At 37.5% G+C, this 23,141-nt stretch overlaps 1 protein-coding gene across 9 annotated transcripts in view; it reads left to right on the top strand.

The window, feature by feature from the left end:
- HHAT (hedgehog acyltransferase) overlaps positions 1-23,141 on the top strand; it is a 246,873-nt gene that overhangs the window by 136,258 nt on the left and 87,474 nt on the right. For 8 of the 9 annotated variants that reach the window (XR_009152958.1, XM_058165305.1, XM_058165308.1 and 5 more), the window contains one exon: positions 4,046-4,081. The exons of the other annotated variant lie outside the window; for it this stretch is intronic. Coding sequence is in view for 7 of the 8 variants with exons in the window: in XM_058165305.1 (XP_058021288.1) it covers positions 4,046-4,081 (36 nt within the window). In the remaining variant the exon portion in view is untranslated. The remainder of the gene's footprint in view (positions 1-4,045; positions 4,082-23,141) is intronic. 9 annotated transcript variants of the gene reach the window in all.

Here is a 23,141-nt window from a genome sequence, read left to right on the forward strand (position 1 = left end):
TTTTGGTTCTTTTGTACTAAATGGATTTCAGTTGAGGGCACTTAAATCTTGATGAGCCTGTCAAATTAAAAAAAAAAGGCTATTTTTAAAGATAATTTTAATACTTTAAATATGGTTCCTCAAATTATTTTACATGTTTTGCCCTCCTACACAGATTAGATCACATTTAATACATGAATTGTTCCTGAAGTATAGTGTATGGGAAATTTGCCTATCAACAAAAGAGAATGTTTGCAGCTCAAGGTTGAAACGAGGGGTCCTTGGGGCTCTCTTGAGTTTGGTTGTTTTCTTGCAGATGTTTCATTCCCAAACTAGGTTTAACATCATCAATGCTGGTGATGTTATCTAGTTTGGGTAATGAAACATCTGCAAGAAAGCATTCAACTTCAGGGAGCACTAAGGATTTCTCAGATTTGTCTATATTTTGGAACTGCCCATGGTGCTAAGATGCTAGTCTTAGAATTAGGTGCTAGTTATAGAATTCATTCCTTCAATTTAAAAAACATGCTTTTGAAATCTAACCGTAAAAGCCACAAGTCACTTATTTGAATCAGAGAATGTGTCATAAGAACGGAGTGTTTTCAAACTCTGTTTTACATTAGTAGGAAAAGAATGCAGCTTCCACTACTATTAGAATAATCCATAGTCTATCTTCTATTAATTACTTTAGTAATGAATTTTCCCGTGTCTCATAGAATTAAATGAACTTTCCCCTCCTCTTCTTCTCCTTATATGTTATGTTTTTTAATAGTTGTAAACCTGAAAAAGGACCCAAGTTATTACTGATTTTGCCAACCTCACTTGGAGAATTTTTGACTAAAGAACAAGATAAAAGTGTATACATGCATCCATCCATAAATAAATTTGGTGTTGGAAAGGTACTTTGCAAAAATAATGATTTTATTGGGAGGGTGAAGGAAAATTATGCAGTCCTTTAATTCTACAGGAACGTTGATTGCCCAGAAAAGAAATGTTCGGCGTAGATGATCTTCACATTTAAAATTAATTCATGGCCCTCCTCCTTTTCTATTCCTGCAATTAAGTAATACAATCTTCAGTACACAGAAAAATAAAAAAAGAAACAAATTTTATATAATTAATCCAAAATGCAAGGAGGAATGTGCTCAGAAAAATTTATGAAACTCTTATTTTCTGAAATGTCTAAAAATGACAAGATTAAAAATATTTAATCTTAACTCATTCTTTCTCTCCTCTCTCTTTCATGCCCCACCCCCATCCCATACTTTGGCTTATAAATTCTTTCTCAGAATAAATAGAAAAGGCTCCTCTGTGTGAAAAGAAACAGAGACATTGGAAAGGGTTTCAGAAATCATTCAGTGGAAGGAATTTTTAGTTCTTTGTGACAGTGAAGATGATACCCCAAACACAATATAGTCAGTCAGTCAGTCAAAAAAACTAGTGCAGAAAAAAAGGTCGGGCCTCCTTGCTTTATTATGCTCTCTGCATGCACATCCTTCCTTAATTTCCACAAAAGTTTTTCACATTTCTTAGGCATCCTGTCACAAAGGATTCCAATGTTTGCAAGTACTACAAGAGGAAGATGCCAAATTCTACTTACCACTCATAGTGAATGTTTTGCCAAATTCTACCCTGTAGAACAAAACTGTTCTTTTATCACATCTTCTGTCCCAAAAGAGAGAAGGAAAGGTTCTGATAGGAAAGGTTTATTTATCGTAAGAAAATACCGTAGTACCAATGCGGACAGATGCCTCATCATCTGTTCAAACACCCCTCTGGATGGAAATATTGAATTTTGATGCTTAAATTGTTTCTATTACTTCTTAACATCAGAAAACACAGGAAATCCTTCAGAGTTTAATTGTGTTTGTCTCTGGCTTTGTTTTCATTATTGATTTATTTTTATACGCATTTCTCTTTGAGCTGTCCTTTCAGGTTCTTGAGCCAATTTGCTGTAAAGGAACTTTGCTTGACCCCATTCCACATTGGTTTTTTCAAGCCTTTTAAACCCTTTTTCTCCCTTCATCTCAAGGTCAACCTGATCTCCACAACTATTATTTTCAAATTTCCTGCGATGTCTCTTCCCTCAGCTGCTCTTGCTTCCTCGGGTTTTCTTCCCTTCAAACCAAAGCCAATATAGACATTTAAAACTGAAATTAAGACAAAGTGGGCTTTCTATATGCAAGTATATATTCAGCTCAGTCTGTAATCATACCAGATAATCACCTTCTCATGTGGTTGCTTTACATACTGTAGTTCCACCTGTTTAACATGACTGAATTAGGTAAAAAGCACACATGTCTAGGTTTTTCTTCTACAGAAATCCTGAAAATGATGATACTAGTAGTATCAGTATGCATGCATATTGATTGCTACATTAGGAACCTATGAATTGAGGAGTTCTTGGTGATTGCTAGTTTCCGTTTCCTCTTAAAGGATTACCTTTGCAAAAAGATGAGGAAATGCAGCTTATTGGCTTAAATTCTTCAAAAGATTGTGATAATAAGCTAGAAGAAAAACTATGTACTTCAGCCATCTCCCATTCCTCCTGATTCTTGGCCATGCTGATTTGTGATGATGAAATCCAAGGGCATTTGAAAAGCAGAGCATATTTTGACAACCTCGGTATGAAATTGTTTGCTATGTAAATGAAAAGAAGGACTAGGGGAGACATGATAGCAGTGTTCCAATATCTCAGGGGTTGCCACAAAGAAGAGGGAGTCAAACTATTCTCCAAAGCACCTGAGGGTAGAACAAGAAGCAATGGGTGGAAACTAATCCAGGAGAAAAGCAATTTAGAACTAAGGAGAAATTTCCTGACTGTTAGAACAATTAATCAGTAGAACAACTTGCCTGCAGAAGTTGTGAATGCTCCAACACTGGAAATTTTTAAAGAAAATGTTGGATAACCATTTGTCTGAAATGGTGTAAGGTTTCCTGCCTGGGCAGGGGGTTGGACTAGAAGACCTCCAAGGTCCCTTCCAACTCTGTTATTATTATTATTATTATTATTAAATAAGAATTCCTCTAAAAGATATTCTACCTTCCCTTTGCCTTCTCTAGTGAATGTGCAGCCTTTTTTCTTCTGACCAAAATTGTTTCAGTAAATACATGATGGAGAAAAAGCCTCAGGGGCAGGTTTGAAGTGATATAATCAGACATCATGGAATTGTGTCTGTTTTTATCAATTAGATCCTGAGGTGTAATAAGCACGATACATGCTACATTTTGTTTTGTAAGCTGCCTGGTAAGGCAGTAACAGTGTCAAACTAAGACTACTCTCAAAATGCTGAGAAAAAAATACTCCTGGTGAAATAAGAACTCTTGGCAAATAACTTCAGAGCATATGTGACACCATAAGACAGTGGTTTTCAACATTTTTCATCTCATGTCACATTAACAAGTGATAAAATTGTCAAGGCACACCATACCTTTTTAAAGATCTCATTAAAAAAAACAAGTCTTATGATTGTGCTTAACATTCAATAATTAAAAATAAATTTGTGGAAAATCTGTGCTTGGTGATGTTTCATGATGTCCTTTGTCCAAAGGTGGATGGTTGACAAGCATATCCTTAAGTCCTTCTCTAGTGTTTGAAGCCACAATCTGTGGTGGCTCTTTATTGTATCATAACTGGAAACCAGCCTCACATAGATAAGATGCTGAAAAAGGAAGAAATGCTTTAATTGATAATTGGAAACATTTTTCCTTTGGTTAACAGTAACCAAAGTAACAGTTACCAAAGAATTGGAAGGGACCTTGGAGGTCATCTAATCCAACCCCCTGCTCATGCAGAAGACCTTTACTAGAGATTTGAATTGCTGACCTTTCTGATCGACAAGCTCAGTGTCTTAGCCACTGAGCCACCTAGTCGGGCTTAATTATAGTTTTCATTTTATATGAACCAAGAAACTTAGTAATATTAACTGGGTGACCAGTTAGAATACATTTTCATTATCATAATTTTATCATGATTTCAAACCTGCACCTTAGAAAAATTATATATTATATATATTATAATATTTTTTCTTTCTTTCTCCTCTTTTCCCTTTTCTTCCTTCCACAGAAGTTTTGATGTTGGATTGCATAGGTTCCTTATCAGGTAAGTCAGAATGTTTTGTTATATCACTCCTGATTAAGGCCTACAGTCCAATGAATTATTTCTTTTTTTAATCATACTTCCTAGATGGTTTGTAGTACTATTGAAGGGATCCAGTAATATTTGAGTTCTGTTTTACTGATTTGATTTTATCACTTCCCAACTCCAAATGACTCTGCTAAAGTTCTGGAGGGATTTCCTATTTAACAAATATAATGAATTAAAACACAAGATTTTATCAGCAGACCTGTGTTCCCTCCAACCTCAAAAACGGTTCTGATGGTATGCAGAATGCGCTGAGTAAACTTTCAAAGTTCTTGACATTGACTTTTTCCTGGCCCCGCTTCTGCTAATAGAAAGGTTTGTTCAGCAGAAACATTTCACCCTCTATGTCAAAAAAAAACCATGTAGAATGATTTAGAATGTAGAACTAGAAAACAGGGCCTGAATGCAAATTGTTTAGCATTCTCTACTAGACAGCAAATTGATTTATAGACTCTACAATATAACTCTGAGACCATAATTTATTTATTTAAACTTTATTTGCTAAGTACACTATTTCATCGGCAGACTGATAGAATAAATATAGAAACGTGATTTTCTCTCAATATAAATGTAATATCTCACAGAAGTGAATATATGTAGCTCAGGATTGAACTATAGAGTCCTTGGTGCTTTCTGAGTTTGCTTTCTTGCAGACATTTAATTACCCAACTAGGTAACATCATCAGTGTATTATGATGTTATCAGTCCCCGAGACATTTCGTTTGTGTAATGAAATGTCTGCAAGCAGGCAACCAAGCTCAGAGTTCACCAAGGACTGTATAATATAATTTCTCAGTTTTCTAGAAGATGGGGCAAAAAGAAGAATAAGCAATTATGGCCAAATTAAGTTTCTTAGTTCATTTAATATTTATTAGTCAAGAAGTAAAATAAATACGATATGAAAGCATCAGTAGGCAACTGGATAATAGCAAATAACTGGATATATTTTTAATGATATACATAGAAATATTAATATGCTAAATAAGAAGATAGCAGATACCTGAGAGAATCCCTGATATTTTGCTGTTTCATTAAACTGCGGTATGGGAAGGCATTTTGCTAATGAGAAGAGAGATTGGTGATTTGCAATCTTGCTTCTGTTCGCATTATTATCATTATACCTTCATGATAATGGGATTTGTGGGAATAGTTTCATCAGGAAAGAAGACACTTCATTGTTCTGATGTGTAAGAGGTTGACATGACTGCAAAGTTGTTTTTTCCCCCACCAGAGATTCATATGCAAATAAGCTTTTTTTTTAAAAAAAATAATCCCTGAAACAAGTTCTTAAATCTGTAAAGTTGTTTGCTCACCTATTGCTTTTTGTAAGCACTATTTTTCTGTTGCTTGAGGAGGAAAAAAGTAGGAAAAAAGTGGCAAATTATGTTTTTGTTTGGCACTTTCTTCATCTGGAAAATAATATTATACTTTGTATGCTTTATAATAAAGACTATAAGATAAAGTACTGGTTTCATCAGACTTTTATTTTTCTTAAATATGGTTCACATTTACATGTTTATAATTTTGAGGATATAGTGTATATTTTGCTATGATGTAACAGCCAATGGTTGAGTGTGTTACTGTTAATTATTACAACAGTTTATATCAGTTCAGCGAATATGGGTGGGATCACAGCTCTCAGGTGCTTTTATTTTGTGGGAAGTGTTGTATAATTCTGTAAATATATGAGAAAAATAACCCTGGACATATTTTGGCTTAAGAATACTACTATATAACAAGTAGCAGATTGTGACTAATCAGAATGATAGTGTCTCTCACTTATAAAAATGGGGCAGTATCTGAATGAAATAAAGGCTAAGACTCATGTGGTATCTAGCAAACCTTTGGGCTCATACCAATCTGTTTAACAATATTTAGTTTTTATTTTTCCAGTGTTCTGTATAATTGCCTGCATGCAACCATGGCTTCCTGCTGGCTGTTCGCATACCCATGCATATATCTAAACACATTGTCCTAGCCAGCTGGTCAGAGAAACTGAGATTAGAAATAAATGGCATTTTCCTTTTGAAAATATTTGCATAGAAGAAAGAAGGGCTCTTGGACTGGCTTTGGGAGTGATTCCTTAAAGTAGAGGAACTCTGGAAAGTAGTGGAGCTGTGTAATGGCTAATATGTCACCACAATAAAAGAAGATGTTGAGACTCTGGGAATAGTGCAGAGAAGAGCAACAAAAATGATTAGGGGGCTGGAGGCTAAAACATATGAATAAAGTGCTCCAATATTTGAGAGGCTGCTATAAAGATGAGGGGGTCGTCAAACTATTTTCCAAAGCACCAAAAAACAATGATTGTAAACTAACCAACGAAAGAAGCAACCTAGAACGAAGTATAAAGTTCCTAACAGTGAGAGCAATCAACCAATCAAATAGTTTTCCTTCAGACATTGCGGGTGCTCCATCACTGGAAACTTTGAAAAAGAGACTGGACAACCATTTGTCTGAAATGGTGTAGGGCCGTGATGGTGAACCTATGGCACACATGCCAGAGGTGGCACGCAGAGCCCTCTCTGTAGGCACGCCGGCCGTCACCCCAGCTCAGCCAGCTGGTTGTCAGGTTTCCAAGGTGCGTGTGCGTGCTGGTCAGCTGGTCATCGGGTTTCCAGCACTCTGGCATGCTGGAACTGCGCCTTCCAGTTTGGGCACTGTGCCAGTGATGGTATAGGATCTCCTGCTTAAGTGGGAGGTTGGACTAGAAGACCTCTGAGGTCCCTTCCAATTCTATTATTCTATATTCACCAAGAGCCACGGTGGTGCAGTACTGCAGTACAGCAGGGCTAACTCACCGCTCGCTCCAAGAGTTCGATTTGAGTAGTTCAAGGTTGACTCAGCCTTCCATCCTTCCAAGGTCAGTAAAATGAGGACCCAGATTGTTGGGGGCAATATGCTGATTCTGTAAACTGCTTAGAAAGGGTTGTAAAAGAAAAAAGAGGTTGTAAATCTAAGTGCTATTGCTTTGCTAAATAAGATGGACCTACACAACAGTAACTGATGTAAATTGATGGCTTTAATAAAGCATATAGATGACATGTAAACCTAACTGGGACTCTAAAGGTTTGTCTTATTCTGGGATGTTGGTTTGAACGGAGTCTAAAACCTCCAGAGCACAGTCTGGAGAAGTGGAGAAACAAAGAGAGAAGAGGCTTTGAGACCCTTTACAATGCATCCAAGATCCTCAAAAAACTCTTTACATCCTATAACCATACAGCAAGACTTACCTTAAATCCTGGCTCCATATCAAGTTTTTAAAGCTTTCAGTCCATTTCTAAATAAATATATACGGGATGCTTGTGATAATGGTAGAGGTATGTTGTCTGGGAGTGAGAGTGTACTTTTGAATGCAGAAATCACTAGGTTGACTGAGAACCTGAATGATATTCATTGAATACTGGGTTACATGATGCAGTGACCTGGAACTGAAAACCTGTGTATTAAAGACAAATATAATTGTAAGTGATAGGGTAAATGGACTGCATAATTGCAAGTCGCACTTAAATGGCAAAAAATAGAGCAAGTATATGAATGTGTATACTCCAATAGAGTGTTTAGATAAAGGAGGAAATGAAATTTTAAAACAGGCAATACTGGTAGAAAGATGGTGGGTAATATGTGGTCTCTGCAAAGAATGATGCAAAGGTAAGATGGCTGTGTCTAAGAGCCTATTTCCTTCCGTGTAGAAGTGTAAGAGTTGTAAGTGTCAGGAGAAATGTGAACAATGCGATTGAGTGGGAATTGGCTACTTATGTATGCGATAAACTATAAGAGAGAGGGCACATGGGTGCTGAAAGACCCTTTGCTGAATATGAAGGTGAATGAACCAAAGGAAAGAAATACATTGTGGTGCCTTGTGTATATGAAGAAAATGAATGAGGAGCCAAAACTCAAAACAAACCATTGAAGGAAGAGCAAATAAGTCAAGAGGAAAGGGAAGAATGAGAAAGTCATGGCTACATGGAACTGAAGAGATCCTGAAAAAAGGAAGAAGTGAAATGTTTAACAAACAAGAGGCAATGTAAAAAGCAGTGCACTGGTGTGATTGAAACAGAAATGGTTTGCCAGGATAGAAAGATACAGGAAAGAGTGTTGTGCTAGAAAGTAATTTTTATCCATGTTCCTTTTTCTTCCTGCATGATTTTAATTTTGTTGGTTTACTATTTCTTATGCTTTTTCTGAATTTTGCAGAATATGGTTTACCTGAAAAGGAATAATATTGTGGGTATACATATATTGTAATATGCAAGTACACATTCATGCAACCATATAGTTGTCTGCCACAATCAGTTTCCTCATGCTGACAGCTAGCCATCCTTTGCCAGGATTGCAGATAACCGCTACTGATAGATAGGCATCCATCTCTCTCCCCACCTCTCTCTCTCTGTCTCTGTCTCTGTCTCTCTCTCTCTCTCTCTCTCTCTCTCTCTCTGTCTCTCTTCTCCCCCACCGTCTCTCTTCCCTTCCCCCAGCCCCGTCTTTCTCTCCGAACTTGCTATTGGGTTTTTCTCAGCGAGTTTCAGAAAATCAGTTTATTATAAGTAGTTTGCAGTACATACTTACGTTTGCTGTGTTTTGTTCTTGCACAAATAATACACACTGACAGTTTCCTGGTATGACTGAAGTTCCCCAGGGGCCTAGAAAACCTGGTTCCACAAGGTAATTCTGTTAAAAAAATTGAATTATTCATTTTTTAAAACAAAAATCTGTCATACTGTCACATGCAACCTTGTTGTTCCCAGTAATGTGTTTTAATATTTTAGATAATGATTTTGCATCTGTTCACTAATCTGGGTTATGAATCAGATGTTTGCAGAATGCAGCGTGAACGCAGCACTGCTGTGACTCCCAAACAATTCACAGAGTCCACTTGTTATGCACTGTATGAATTGATGCATTTTTGCCCATTTGTTGCCTGTTATTATATTTGTTTCCCTTTAAATGTGAAAAGGAAAAAATAGCAGTTTTCTTAACACAGCGTTGTCTTTGTTCTTGAATATGAATATTATACTTGCAGATAAAGGAAGGAGTTAGCCTATAGGGGGAAAAAAAGGAATAACCTGGAAAGTACATTTTTTCCTTATTTTATTTTTATTTTATTTTATTAAATTTCTATACCGCCCTTCTCCCGAAGGACTCAGGGCGGTGTACAGCCAAAATAAAACACGGAATATATACAATTAAAAGCCATTCAAGCCAGAAGATTCAAAGGGAAGTCTGTTCCAGCCTAGTTATCTTAGTTTGACATTCTTTGTGTTTGAGATTGGCATTCCCACTAGGTCCTGCCTATTCCAGTATTATCCAAAGACTAACAGAATTTGAATAATGAGCCATCTGCTGGGTTACTAAATGCTTTGAGTCTGATACTGGCAAAGCTGGTGAAGAAGGAGGTGCTAACCATCCTCAGTGTACACACCTGTCTTGTCAGTAAAAGGTCATTGCAATGAGTTCAGTGTAGAATAGAATTTTATTGGCCAAGTGTGATTGGACACACAAGGAATTTGTCTTGGTGCATATGCTCTCAGTGTACATAAAAGAAAAGATACGTTCATCAAGGTACAACATTTACAACACAATTGATGATCAATATATCAATATAAATCATAAGGATTGCCAGCAACAAGTTATAGTCATACAGTCATAAGTGGAAAGAGATTGGTGATGGGAACTATGAAACGATTAATAATAGTGCAGATTCAGTAAATAGTCTGACAGTGTTGAGGGAATTATTTGTTTAGCAGAGTGATGGCCTTCGGGAAAAAACTGTTCTTGTGTCTAGTTGTTCTGGTGTGCAGTGCTCTATAGCGTCGTTTTGAGGGTAGGAGTTGAAACAGTTTATGTCCAGGATGCGAGGGATCTGCAAATATTTTCACGGCCCTCTTCTTGATTCGTGCAGTATACAGGTCCTCAATGGAAGGCAAGTTGGTAGCAATTACTTTTTCTGCAGTTCTAATTATCTTCTGAAGTCTGTGTTTTTCTTGTTGGGTTGCAGAACCGAACCAGACAGTTATAGAGGTGCAAATGACAGACTCAATAATTCCTCTGTAGAACTGAATCAGCAGCTCCTTGGGCAGTTTGAGCTTACTGAGTTGGCGCAGAAAGAACATTCTTTGTTGTCCTTTTTTAATGATGTTTTTGATGTTAGCTGTCCATTTGAGATCTTGCGATATGATAGAACCCAGAAATTTGAAGGTTTCTACTGTTGATACTGTGTTGTCAAGTATTGTGAGAGGTGGAAGTATGGAAGGGTTTTTCCTAAAGTCTACCACCATTTCTACGGTTTTGAGTGTGTTCAGTTCCAGATTGTTTTGGTTGCACCAAAGGCATTATGCCTTTTTTGAAATATACAAGCCTTGTTGGATTAGGCCAAAGACCCATGGAGTTGAACATTCTGTAGAAAATAGTGACTGAACAGGCGTGACTGGGATAGTCTTCTTCCGTTGTGACTCCCCTGGCAAATAGAATTTAATTTTTGCTGCCTTTGTGTATTAAAGCATTCTTCCCTGAATATGTCCCATCCCACTTTAGCATAGCCAGAATTGGTGACCTTTATACATTTGATGAGAGTGCACTCCATAGTAGGTGCATGTTATATTATGAAGCACTCTGTTTTATAGGTTCTTAGAGTCCCTATATTTAGCCTTAGGAAGCAGGAAAAGGTTCAAATATTAACACTTTATCCTTATATCACATAGCAATTTAAAATATGTTATTATATAAATAAATACCTCTTCCTACTGAATCTTTCCCCACCTCCCTTCTTTGGAGAACTGCTGTAACCCCTTAATTATTTTGATTTTCCTACAGCACTTTATATAAAGATTTGCATATTTGCAACTCCACAGTTGAAAAGAATTCAGTCTCTTGCTACAGTCACTCAAGCAATCACAATTGAGTGATTGTGGTAGCAACTCTCCTTCCCCTTATTCCTGTCCTTTGTTTGTACAGTTAATTTAAAATTATGGTTTGCTAGTTTAAATCATGGAGAGAGAGGGAGAGAGAGAGAGAAAGAAAGAAAGAAATAGAAATAGAGAGAGAGGAGAGGGAGAAGGAGAGAGGGATACATACACACACACACACACACACACACACACACACACACACACAAGTTTAGGTTTGTTCCTGAACTTTCAAACCATGGTTTTTAGGATTGTATGAATTCAGGATTTCAGATTAGTATTAATATGTACATGGATGCCTCTTACATAGAAAGTTTGCTCTTTCTTTATTTTCGCTTAGGATCATTTTCTTTTTCCTTTAAAAAAATTCAAATTACGGCTTGCTTTTTGTAATGCAATAACAGATCAGATTTTGTTGTCCTCTTGCTGACTGTGTTGTGTAAGAGGAATAGTTATATAATGGCACCACTCGACCCTGTAGTGTTGTGATTTGTGGATATAAAAATCAGCCTCTTTTTCTTCCTGTCCTTATTTGTGGGAAGGTAGAAGAATATCTGAAGAGCAAAATAAAATAAAAATTTATTTTAAAAAGGAAAAGAGAGAAGATGTAGAGAGGGAAGTAACCTTGTCTCCATTGCCAAGGCAACATGGATTAAAGCATTTTTAAAGTACAGAACAAAATAATATTCAGAAGTGGTTTAGGCTGATGCCTCCCTCATTCATTACCAGAAAAAGAAATAAAGAACAATCAGAAAAGGTAACAGCAAAATCTAAATTGCAAGATTCTGTTTTTATCACCAATCTGGATAAAACTAGAGAGCCAGTTTGGGGTGTGGTGATTAAGGAATCATCTAGAAACTGGGAGACTGGGTGTTTTAGTCCTGCAATGGGCACAAAACCAGGAGGACCAGTCATTCTGTTTCAGCTCTAGGGAAGAGGCAATAGCAACTGACTTCTGACTTCTGCAAAAATCTGCAGGGACTAATCCAAGCTGATTTGAATAGAATAGAATAGAATAGAATTTTACTGGCCAAGTGTGATCGGACACACAAGGAATTTGTCTTGGTGCCTACGCTCTCAGTGTACATAAAAGAAAAGATACGTTCATCAAGGTACAACATTTACAACACAATTGATGGTCAATATATCAATATAAATCATAAGGATTGCCAGCAACAAGTTATAGTCATACAGTCATAAGTGGAAAGAGATTGGTGATGGGAACTATGAAACGATTAATAGTAGTGCAGATTCAGTAAATAGTCTGACAGTGTTGAGGGAATTATTTGTTTAGCAGAGTGATGGCCTTCGGGAAAAAACTGTTCTTGTGTCTAGTTGTTCTGGTGTGCAGTGCTCTATAGCGTCGTTTTGAGGGTAGGAGTTGAAACAGTTTATGTCCAGGATGCGAGGAGTCTGTAAATATTTTCACGGCCCTAACAGATTTGACCCTAACCTTTTGATATTACAAAAGACTCTTAAGACATGGTTATGTGAACAGGCCTGGGGCTCCCACTGAACAGAGCCTATCCAGGTGGCTACATTGTTTTACCCACATAATTGGGATCAGCAGAAGTCCTGTTGCTAAGCGAAACAGCTGCTAAGTGGGAAATCATGTGACCATGATGGTGCTTCCCCTTTTCCTACTTCCTCGCCCTTTGGAATGCTCATTCTGATGCTGGGAAAATCAGCAAGAAGGGAATTAATGTTTTTATTTATATCCTTGGAGAAGAATAGATTATAAGAACTAAACGGCACAAAATGAGGAATGCACATAAAAAACAATGGCAGAGGTATTTTCCCCCTCCTCACTTGTTTAAACAATCTTTCTGCTCTGCAAGGTGAAAAAAACCCTCAGGCAATTTCTATAGGCAATCTCTCCTATCTCTGACCCAATTTTTTCTCTCCTCCTACTCCCAGAGGAAAGGGATTATAGAGGAAGGAATTACAAGAGAGTAAGCAGGCACACAGTGGCAATATATTGACGGTTTGCATATTATGATCGTGGCTTCTAGCCCAGAATGCACTCAGGGCTGCCAGAGCCACCATATTTCTTTTGATGTGTATTCCTGATTGTATGGTTGCTTATTCTTTCAAATCTGTTCCTCTTCAATCTCTCTCTTTGCAAGGAGAGGAAAAAACAAAAGGGTCAGGGACAGGGCATCTCGTACAGTCTGCAATAATGATTCTGTGGCTGAGGGATGCTGTTGAGATTATTGGCTGTAAAGCTATTTTTTCAACGTTCATAACTTTGAATGATGCTAGAATGGAGCAATTGTAAGCAAGGTCTACCTGTGTATATTCTGTGGTGTTTATTTCATGGTCCATCTAATAAGGATGTTGTTGTTGTTAGTTGCGAAGTCGTGTCCGACCCATCGCAACCCCATGGACAATGTTTCTCCAGGTCTTCCTGTCCTCTACCATCCTCTGGAGTCCATTTAAACTCATGCCTACTGCTTCAGTGACTCCATCCAGCCACCTCGTTCTCTGTCGTCCCTTTCTTCTTTTGCCCTCAATCTTTCCCAGCATTAGGCTCTTCTCCAGTGAGTCCTTCTTTCTCATTAGGTGGCCAAAGTATTTCAGTTTCATCTTCAGGATCTGGCCTTCTAAGGAGCAGTCAGGGTTGATCTCCTCTAGAACTGACTTGTTTGTTCGCCTTGCAGTACAAGGGACTTGCGGGAGTCTTCTCCAGCACCGGAGTTCAAAGGCCTCAATTCTTTGGCGTTCAGCCTTTCTTATGGTCCAGCCTTCACAGCCATACATTGCAACTGGGAAAACCATAGCTTAGACTATACAAACTTTGGTTGGCAGGGTGATGTCTCTGCTTTTTAGTACGCTGTCTAGATTTGCCATAGCTTTCCTCCCCAGGAGCAAGCGTCTTTTAATTTCTTGGTTGCAGTCCCCATCTGCGGTAATCTTGGAGCCCAGGAAAATAAAATCTGTCACTACTTCCATTTCTTCACCATCTAATAAGATTTCTTATTTATTTATTTATTTATTTATTTATTTATTTATTTATTTATTTATTTATTTATTTATTCTTATTTATTCTTATTTATTATTTATTTATTTATTCTTATTCTCATTTCTTTAATAAGGATGGTTGAACATAAACAAATGATATTTTACCTTTTAAAAACACTGGAGGAGTAAAGTCAAGATTAAGAAGATATATATCAACTCTGAATCGAACCTGGCTGAAGCCATCTTGTGCTGCTTCATAGTTGCCACACATTATGAGGGGAGGATGAGGGGGAAATAGCTAGACCATCTTGTAGACAAAATAAAGAATGTGGGAACCAAGATCATCCCAACAGGTGGCAGTAGGAGGAGGAGCGGAACCGCTTGAGGACACCCACCAACTGCCTGGATTGGACAATGTGACGTGTGACACCTGGGGAGGGAAGTGTTTGCTCTTTTAATTACATGGTAACCTTGGGAAATTTTTAGAGTTGGTTTTCACCGGCTGTGCAGCTATGATGTACCCAATAAACATTTTCTCTGAGGAACATTCCTGCCTTGGAGTTCTGATTTCTTTGGATGTGTTACTCAGAACGCTGACAATATAGATACTGGCCTACTTGAATGTATCCATGGCTTGTGGTTTAAAAACAGTAATATGATTGTGAGGCAGAATATTAGTTCAGCTGTTATTAATAATTGGAAGTACTCAACTTGTCTTTGAAATATTTCCTGGAATGTTATAGTAATAATGGCTAAAATCTAAAGAACTGTGAGATTCTTCCATGCCTTTCTTAACATTTTTAAGCTACCTTTTGTTTTTTGGATTCTCCCCTCCCATTACAAAACAATACATATAAAAGTAATGATATGGAGGCAGAATAGGAGAGATTATATATATTGTGTTATATTTACTTGCCTTATAAACCTCTGTAATCTGCTTGCTCTGCCAGTGGTTAACAACATACATCAAATTAAAATACCCCCAGTTAACAAGCAATAAATTATTCATTATAAAGAAATACATTAATAAGTAATAATTAATGTGAACATAAAAATAAACTAAATAAAAAATAGTACCTCAATAAAAATTGAACAGATGACACTACCTCATTCAACAAATGTTTTCCAGAAGAACTGTTTTACTGCAGTTTCTGAAAAATAAAAATAATCTGTTCGCCAAGGTGAATCTCTTCCAAAGAACCAGTGCTTCAAGAATCATCATCTCCAATCATCACACTCCTCACTTGCACATAGTGTCCTTTAAGATCAGTACAAGTTCCTATCCTTGGCATTGGTGTCAAGGCTACCGAAGTTCCCGAAACCCTGGGGATCAATTCACTGATGACAGCACCAAACAATATTTTGGTAATGCATGTTAAATTCACCTCTGTGTGTATCATAAATAATGGGTAAAAGTTTTTTTATTACAGATATAAGTTTATCCCAAATGACTATGCATCAGGAATACAGTCATGCCTTATAAACTCAATTGTAAGATTTTATTAATAAGATTTGTCAGTTTGTTAGTTTTAGTTCCCTTAGGGTTTTTTTCATAAAATAGTTAAGCAGGATGTTTGCTTCCTTGAATTAAAAAAAAAATCACTGATATATATACCATATTTTTCGCACTATAAGACGCACTCCCCCCAAAAGAAGTGGGTGGAAATGTCTGTGCGTCTTATAGAGCAAATATTGTGGTGGGGGGAGGGGGGTTGGTGTGGAGGCAGCCATCACCACTGTTTACCACTGCCATTTGCCATTGCTGCCATTTGCCACCGCCGTTGCTGCTGCCAATTGCTGGTGATCGTTGCTGCTGAATGAGAGGCCGATCCAACTGCCAATCAGCTGCTTGTCAGCGAAGGCTCCAGTGTTCCTATGGTAGCTCAGCTCAGTTGACCTGTGGTGGGTGCAACGCAGTAGAGTCCTGATGAGCCATGTGCTGGGGCTGCCATAATGTGCTGAAGCTGATCTTGCTGTTTGCTGCAAAGATACTAGTCCGATGAATACCGGATGGCTCCTGGGAGGCAGAGGTGTTTTTTTCCTTGTTTTCTTCCTCTAAAGCTAATGTGCATCTTATGGTCCGGTGTGTCTTATAGTGTGAAAAATACAGTATTTATTTTGCAACCTAACTATTAACCCTGTTTGAAGATATGGTTATGGGAAATAGAGAACTTCACAATGTTCCACTATTACATAGAACTGAAGAGTCAGAATATCTGTTGGTTAAAACTATAATGGAGCATGCAGTTGGAACCAAAGTCAGAGAAGTCCTATGAGAATTTCTTTGAAAACATATACAGGAAAAGATTCTTTGTTTTTCTCTACCACCCATTCCTAAGTTATGTCTATGGCTCGTGTTCTGGATGACGGAGAAGCTTCAGAGACCTTTCCTGTTACAAATGCTGTCAAGCAAGGGTTCGTGTTGGCACCGACCTTGTTCAGCATAATGTTTTCAGCCATGCTGTCAGACACCTTCCAGAACAGTTCCTTGGGAGTTAGCCTGAGATAAGAGGACTGATGAGAAACTGTTTAACCTGAGAAGGCTCCAGGCTGTCACCAAGATAAAGAAGACTGTGTTACTGACGACTATGTCCTGAATGCTGGATCAGAGCAGGAAATGCAAGCCAGTGTGGACAAATTCACAGCAGCATGCAACAACTTTGGGCTCCTCATCAACATAAAGAAGATCAAAATGATGCATCAGCCCACTCCAAAAGCCCAACACCAAGAGACCACCATTACAGTGAAGGGACAAAAGCTGCAAGCAGTGGACCAATTTACATACCTTGGCAGCAGCCTCTCCCATGCAGTGACAATTGACATTGAGGCCAACTGCAGAATCGCCAAGGCAAGCTTTGCATTTGGCAGACTACTGACCAACACGTGGGACCGATGTGGAATAAACCTTGTTACAAAGGTCAAAGTCTACCGAGCATAGTGCTAACTACCCTGATGTATGCCAGTGAGACTTGCACGCTAGGCAACTGAAGCACTTCCACACAACCTGCCTTCGTAGAATTCTGAGGATCCAGTGGCAGGACAAGGTACCAGACACAGAAGTCCTCTCCAGAGCAGGCCTGCCATCAGTTCACACCCTGCTGATGAAAGCCCAGACACGCTGGGCAAGCCATATTGCAAGGATGCCAGACCATCGCATCCCTAAACAGGTCCTATTTAGTGGGATGCACAGGGGACAAAGAAAGCGATACAAAGGCATACTGAAAGCCTTCTTCAAGTCCCTGGATATCAACACCACCTCCTGGGAAACCTGGCACAAGATCAAACAACATGGTGCATGCTGATCCACCAAGGCTGCCAGACATCAGATGACAGAAGAACCATAGCACAAGAGAAGCGAGCACTCCACAAAGCCAGAGTTGCAAATGCTGTAACAATGGTGCCCACACATGTTTGCCGACATGTGGCAGAACATTTTGTGCCCGTATAGGTCTTACCAGCCACCTGCAGACACATCGTGGATAGCCCACAACCTGTTAGATGTCAAGGTCCTCTTCGAACATGATGGATGGATCTTCTTGTCTACTTTAATGGCATCTGTTAATCTTATCTTTGGAAAACAAAAGGGAACGTCACTCTAATATCTAATAGCAATAGCACTGAGACTTATATACCGCATCACAGTGCTTTACAGACCTCTCTAAGTGGTTTACAGATATCAGCATATTGCCCCCCGACAATCTGGGTCCCCATTTACCGACCTTGGAAGGATGGAAGGCTGAGTCAGCCTTGAGCCTGGTGAGTTTCGATCTGCCAAACTGCTGGCAGCAGGTGATCAACAGAAATAGCTTGCAATACTGCACTTTAATCACTGCGCCACCGTGGCTCTTATCTAAATATGAGAAATGCTCTTCCTTGACAATCCAGATAGCTGATCAAAGTGCAGTCTAAGTTGTGTACTTTGTGGCTAAATTTCTGGGCTAAATGGGAGATATTCCAAGAAAAAAAATATTCATTGGGATGGATGCACTAGCACTAAAATTTACACACCACAATTGCCAGACAGATTTTAACAATTGCCTGTTTTTAAAAAAAGTTATTGGATGGTAGACCTGGAAGCTTAGTGGGCTCTGGAGTAGACTACAAAAAACATAATCCCAGGTTGTAGGATAGACAAAGTAAAAACAATCCTGAACAAGAGGCAGTACATTTTTGGATTTTGCCAAAGGGACTTCGTCATGTCCATGAGGTTAGTAGAATATAATTTTAGTTTGAGGGTATCTTTACTTTTTTACCTATACATTCTTGGGAGTACATCCTATTGAACTTGGATTTAATTTATTTTCAAATAAATATGCATATGATCACATTGTTAAATACTTGCAATTATCATGAGGCATTATATTTTGTATTCACTTAGATGCTATTGTATCTAAAAGGCTAGTGACAATCCTAAAAGGCATATAGCTAAAATTACTGATTGCTTTTTACCAACTAGAGGGGAAAATGTTTTATAGATGAAAGAGAAGGGGGAGTGTTTTATTGACATTATTGAAACAACTGTGTCAGCATGAACCAACTTTTAAAGGGCAAGAAAAGACTAAACTACTTCCTTAGAGACATAACTAGGGTATAGAATAGCCTTTTGTACATTAGAGATCTTGAAATAATTTTTTTAGTCTAGTTACATTTCAGCTTCTTGAACATTCTTTTATATTTAAAATGAGAATGTATGAAACCAGAAAAAATATATTCAAAAACATAGGGAAAAACAGAAAACATTTTGGTTCTATATCTTAAATCATTCTACATAACCCTTGAATGCCATTAACACGTTCACATATTGTCTGCATTGTTTCTTTCCTTCTCAATGTTTTTCTTAAAATGAATACTATCTAGCTTTGCTGGCTGGGGAATTCTGGGAGCTGAAGTCCAGCAGGCTTAAAGTTGCCAAGGTTGGGGACCCTTGATCTAGATCAGTGTTTCTCAACCTTTATTTTAAAAACTTTAAGATGCATGGACTTTTAACTCCCATAATTCCTCAGCCAGCATGCACACAGTAGAAGCCCACACATTTTAAAGTTATCAAGGTTGAGAAACACTGATCTAGATGATATTTTGCAAGCAAAAGCTTCATATTATGTGGAAGTAAGTTCAATTTATATAATTCATTATGTTAGCAAACTTGTGGCAAAATCAGTGATATGTGAGCATAGCTTTTGACAAGATACAAGTCTCTGGGTCTCATGGTTGAAAAGTTAATGGTATTATTTATTTGTAAATCATCTCGCTCCTTTTGTGCAAATGGTGAAGTCAGTGTCACCTAAAAATAGTATCAGTTCCAAATAAATTATTTTCAGATTCTTGCCTGTGTAGGGCAAGAATCTTTTGTGTCTTTCATTTTATTTCATAGTCCTCCATTTCTTATGTGATGGGCTGGAAGGCAGCTTACATTTCCAAACAATTAGGATTCAATTGGCACAAAGCTCATTACTATGCTGTCAAAGCCAGGCAATTGGTTTCCCAATTATTCCATAAGCAGAGACGTGTATATTTTCTGTGGGCTTTAAAAAGCTGTTTGTCATATTTGCATCATTATCAATTGGGGATAGTTAGATTTGGACATGAGTAGAAAGAAAATGTAAAAGTATCACATTCATGAATAATTTTAGTATACTTTTGTGCAGTGGTGAAATATAAAATTGGTTACTACCGGTTCTGTGAGCGCGGCTTGGTTTGGGGGTGGGGGAGTAATCTGACTTTAGCCGAGGTTGTAGAAAAAATACTTTTAAAAAACTCTGATGATCCCAGCTGAGCTGCACTATCATCAGAGGCTTTTTTTTAACTTTTAAAAGCATTTTTTGGGCCGAAGAAAAAAAGTTTTTAAAAGTTAAAAAAAAAACCTGATGATCCCGTGGCTGAGTTGGGCGGAGGTGGGGAAAGGGATTTTTGCTACAGGTTCTCCAAACCTACTGCCACCATCGCTACCGAATTGGGTGATCCGGTCCAAACCGGGAGCATTTCACCCCTGCTTTTGTGTTAATCTGGAATTTGTTCCTTTGTATCTATTTGTTAACAATTGCAGTATAGTTTTCTTCCCTCTTCTCCATTATACTTTACGTTCTGTGTTTTATGTGTGATCTTTTTAATTATTTCTTGCTGCCTCTTATTATTTTATCATGGCAATGAAATCTCAAGAAACTCTGCTGATACTTCCTTGAGTTTTTTTTTTATTTATTTACATTTATACCCCGCCCTTCTCCGAAGACTCAGGGCGGCTTACAGTGTATAAGGCAATAGTCTCATTCTATTTGTATATTTACAAAGTCAACTTATTGCCCCCCCAACAATCTGGATCCTCATTTTACCTACCTTATAAAGGATGGAAGGCTGAGTCAACCTTGGGCCGGGCTTGAACCTGCAGTAATTGCAGGCTACTGTGTTCTAATAACAGGCTCCTTACAGCCTGAGCTATTACGGCCCTTAATGAGTGAAGGTATTACGGTCCTATTTATTGCTCATCTCATGAGAAACCAGAGATGGTGCTTTGTGAGGCTCAATTCATGCCTTAGCATTATTGGCAGTATGCTGACAAATGGAGATATTCAGATTAAGGTATTCCATCAGCAGCCAATCCACCTTTCTTGCAAACTTCTTTCTTTTCGCAGCAGTGTCCTCTCTTCATAGGAAAAGCATATTACATTTCTTTGTTCCAGTATTAAGTTAAAAGTCCTGAAATGGAAGATTTTTTTCAGCCATTTCATAAGGCAAAATTGGTTCATGAAACCCAGAAGATTTAAAGGCTAGTGAGTAGCAGAATAGCATCCTGTATCTGGTAGATTTAATAAGCCTTGTTTCCTTAATTTCTGCTGTCCATGGTACTGAAGATTTCTTAATAGTTACAGTCAATAGTATGGCAGTTTAATGGTTTGAATATTGGACTTACATCATTGGGTGAAACAGTCTCCTAACTCAACCTAGCTTACAAGGTTGTTCTGGGGATAAAATTAGGACAAGTCCTTTTGTAACTTGGCGTTTGCATTCATAGGTAAAGGTGGGGTAAAAGCGCCTTGGGATCATTGTGATCACAAAGAACCATCATAATTCTTAGCAGGCCAACTATTATGCCTTGCAAAGGTACATAATAAAGTAAATTTATAATTTATCATAAATTGTATTTATGAATAGGAGTAGAGACAACTTGTCCTTGAGCAACAATAATTCTAAAACTTCTGCTTAAGTGATGAATATGTAGATTGCTATATAGTCTTTATCATGTAGTATGTGTGGGATAATTTCAACCATGCAATAAATTTGTTGTCACTAGAGGGACACCTTGTACTAATATTTTAGGGAACTGCTTAAGAGGTTTTCACAGCTGCATCACAGAGAGACATTCAGTTACTCAAAGCCTTGCTTTTCTCATGCGAATCCATGTTTTGGAACATTTTACTTTTAACATATATGAAAGTTAACAACATTCTACACCAGTTTATTCTGCTACCTAAAATTAGATTTATATAACCATAAAATATATAACCATAAAATATAACTGAAGTGTATTATGCCTGCAATTTTCTCAGTTTACCTGTTTCAGTTTATAACGGTAGATTACTGATAGTAACGGTAGATTGTAGATGGTGAAGAAGTTACTATCGATAGGCTAATTATAAGCTCTTCCTTCTGATATACTTCTAACTGTCATTGTTTGCAGAGGTTGATATGTATTTGTTTGTCTTTATTCTACATATAACCAATATATCCTTAGTTTCATTCCTCCCAATAGGTGGGCAATCTGTCTTGTGATTTGATTACAATTCATTTAAGCTTTTTTATTGTTTTTTTTAAATAACTTGATTCTTTTCCTGTGGATGTTTTTCAAAATCAATTTTTGGAATTCAAGAAAACAAATTGAAACATTAGAAGTGAAGAGAAAAAATAAAATCTATGTATAGTTCGATCAGCACAAAAGTATGTTTGAATGATGTATTATCAACCACTAGAGAAAGGATATCAGTACTTATCTTCTCAACTATACAGTTCCTTGAGAGGTTTAATCAGTGCTAAATGTTCTATGTGTGAACTGCCTCAGAGGTACAGAAAGTGGTATATATTTGAAGTAAATGGCATTGGGCTATGCCTAAATTCACATCTTTTGTTTCTTCTGAGGCAATAATAAAAGTTACTTTTATGTTTCTCGGAATTAGATGCTGTGAGACTATTTTATAGGTACAGGTAACAACTAAATATCTAAAATTAATCAATACTTCCACAGAGAGTATCGACTGTTCCACTTCGTAAAATTAAGATCATGAAGTCTTTCCTTTGATGAAGTTGCATCAAGCTTATGGAAGCATGACAGAAACCAAACATTGTCTTTTTCTCTTTCTTTCTGAATTACAAGAAGAGATTTGAAAGCAGTATCATGGGCAAAAATTCAGCTGGTCTGGTTTTCCTTGATATAACAATTCAATGAACAGTCTCCTGCTTATCTCAGCACTCCTTGCTTTAATGCTGAGTCATAATAACCTATATGGATAAAAGCACATACATAAGACTGTAATAAAGATTAGTAAATTAAATTTATTTTGGTATTATTACGTTTTGAAATTTTAAAAAAATGTAGAATTATATTTGGAGTTTTCCCATAATGGGTAAGCAAGGGTTCAATTATAATATATGCTAGAATGTATAATTTAGATGTGAAACAGAACATTTTCTGATAGCCTTTGTTAAAACTGAAGATTTAAATCTTTAGTTGCTTTTGAATAACGTTTTGCCATCATAAGCACATCGGTGTCATTTGTCTTAAGGTTTTCCTTCAGTCAATGGCAGATCTGTAATATTTGAGAGTACACTAAATATTATTATTTTTAATAATAATAGCTGTAGCTGATGGCTATGTCCCTCATACTCATTATGTAACTCACCATACTCATAATGTAACTCACCATTGCACTAGATAGATAGATTCAAAGACTACTCAACCATGAAGCACATAAGATGTTCTGGAGACCAGTCATCATCACCTTTCCCTCTTTGTGATATCTTCGTTTCTTGGGTATCTGGAGAATGAAGGGCCTCTGGTGGCTCAACAGACAAAGACAGTCTGTTATTAACACAGCTGCTTGCAACTACTGCAAGTTCAAGTCCCACCAGGCCCAAGGTTGACTCAGCCTTCCATCCTTTATAAG

Source organism: Ahaetulla prasina, chromosome 1, assembly GCF_028640845.1.
Source record: "Ahaetulla prasina isolate Xishuangbanna chromosome 1, ASM2864084v1, whole genome shotgun sequence".
NCBI lineage: Eukaryota > Metazoa > Chordata > Lepidosauria > Squamata > Colubridae > Ahaetulla > Ahaetulla prasina.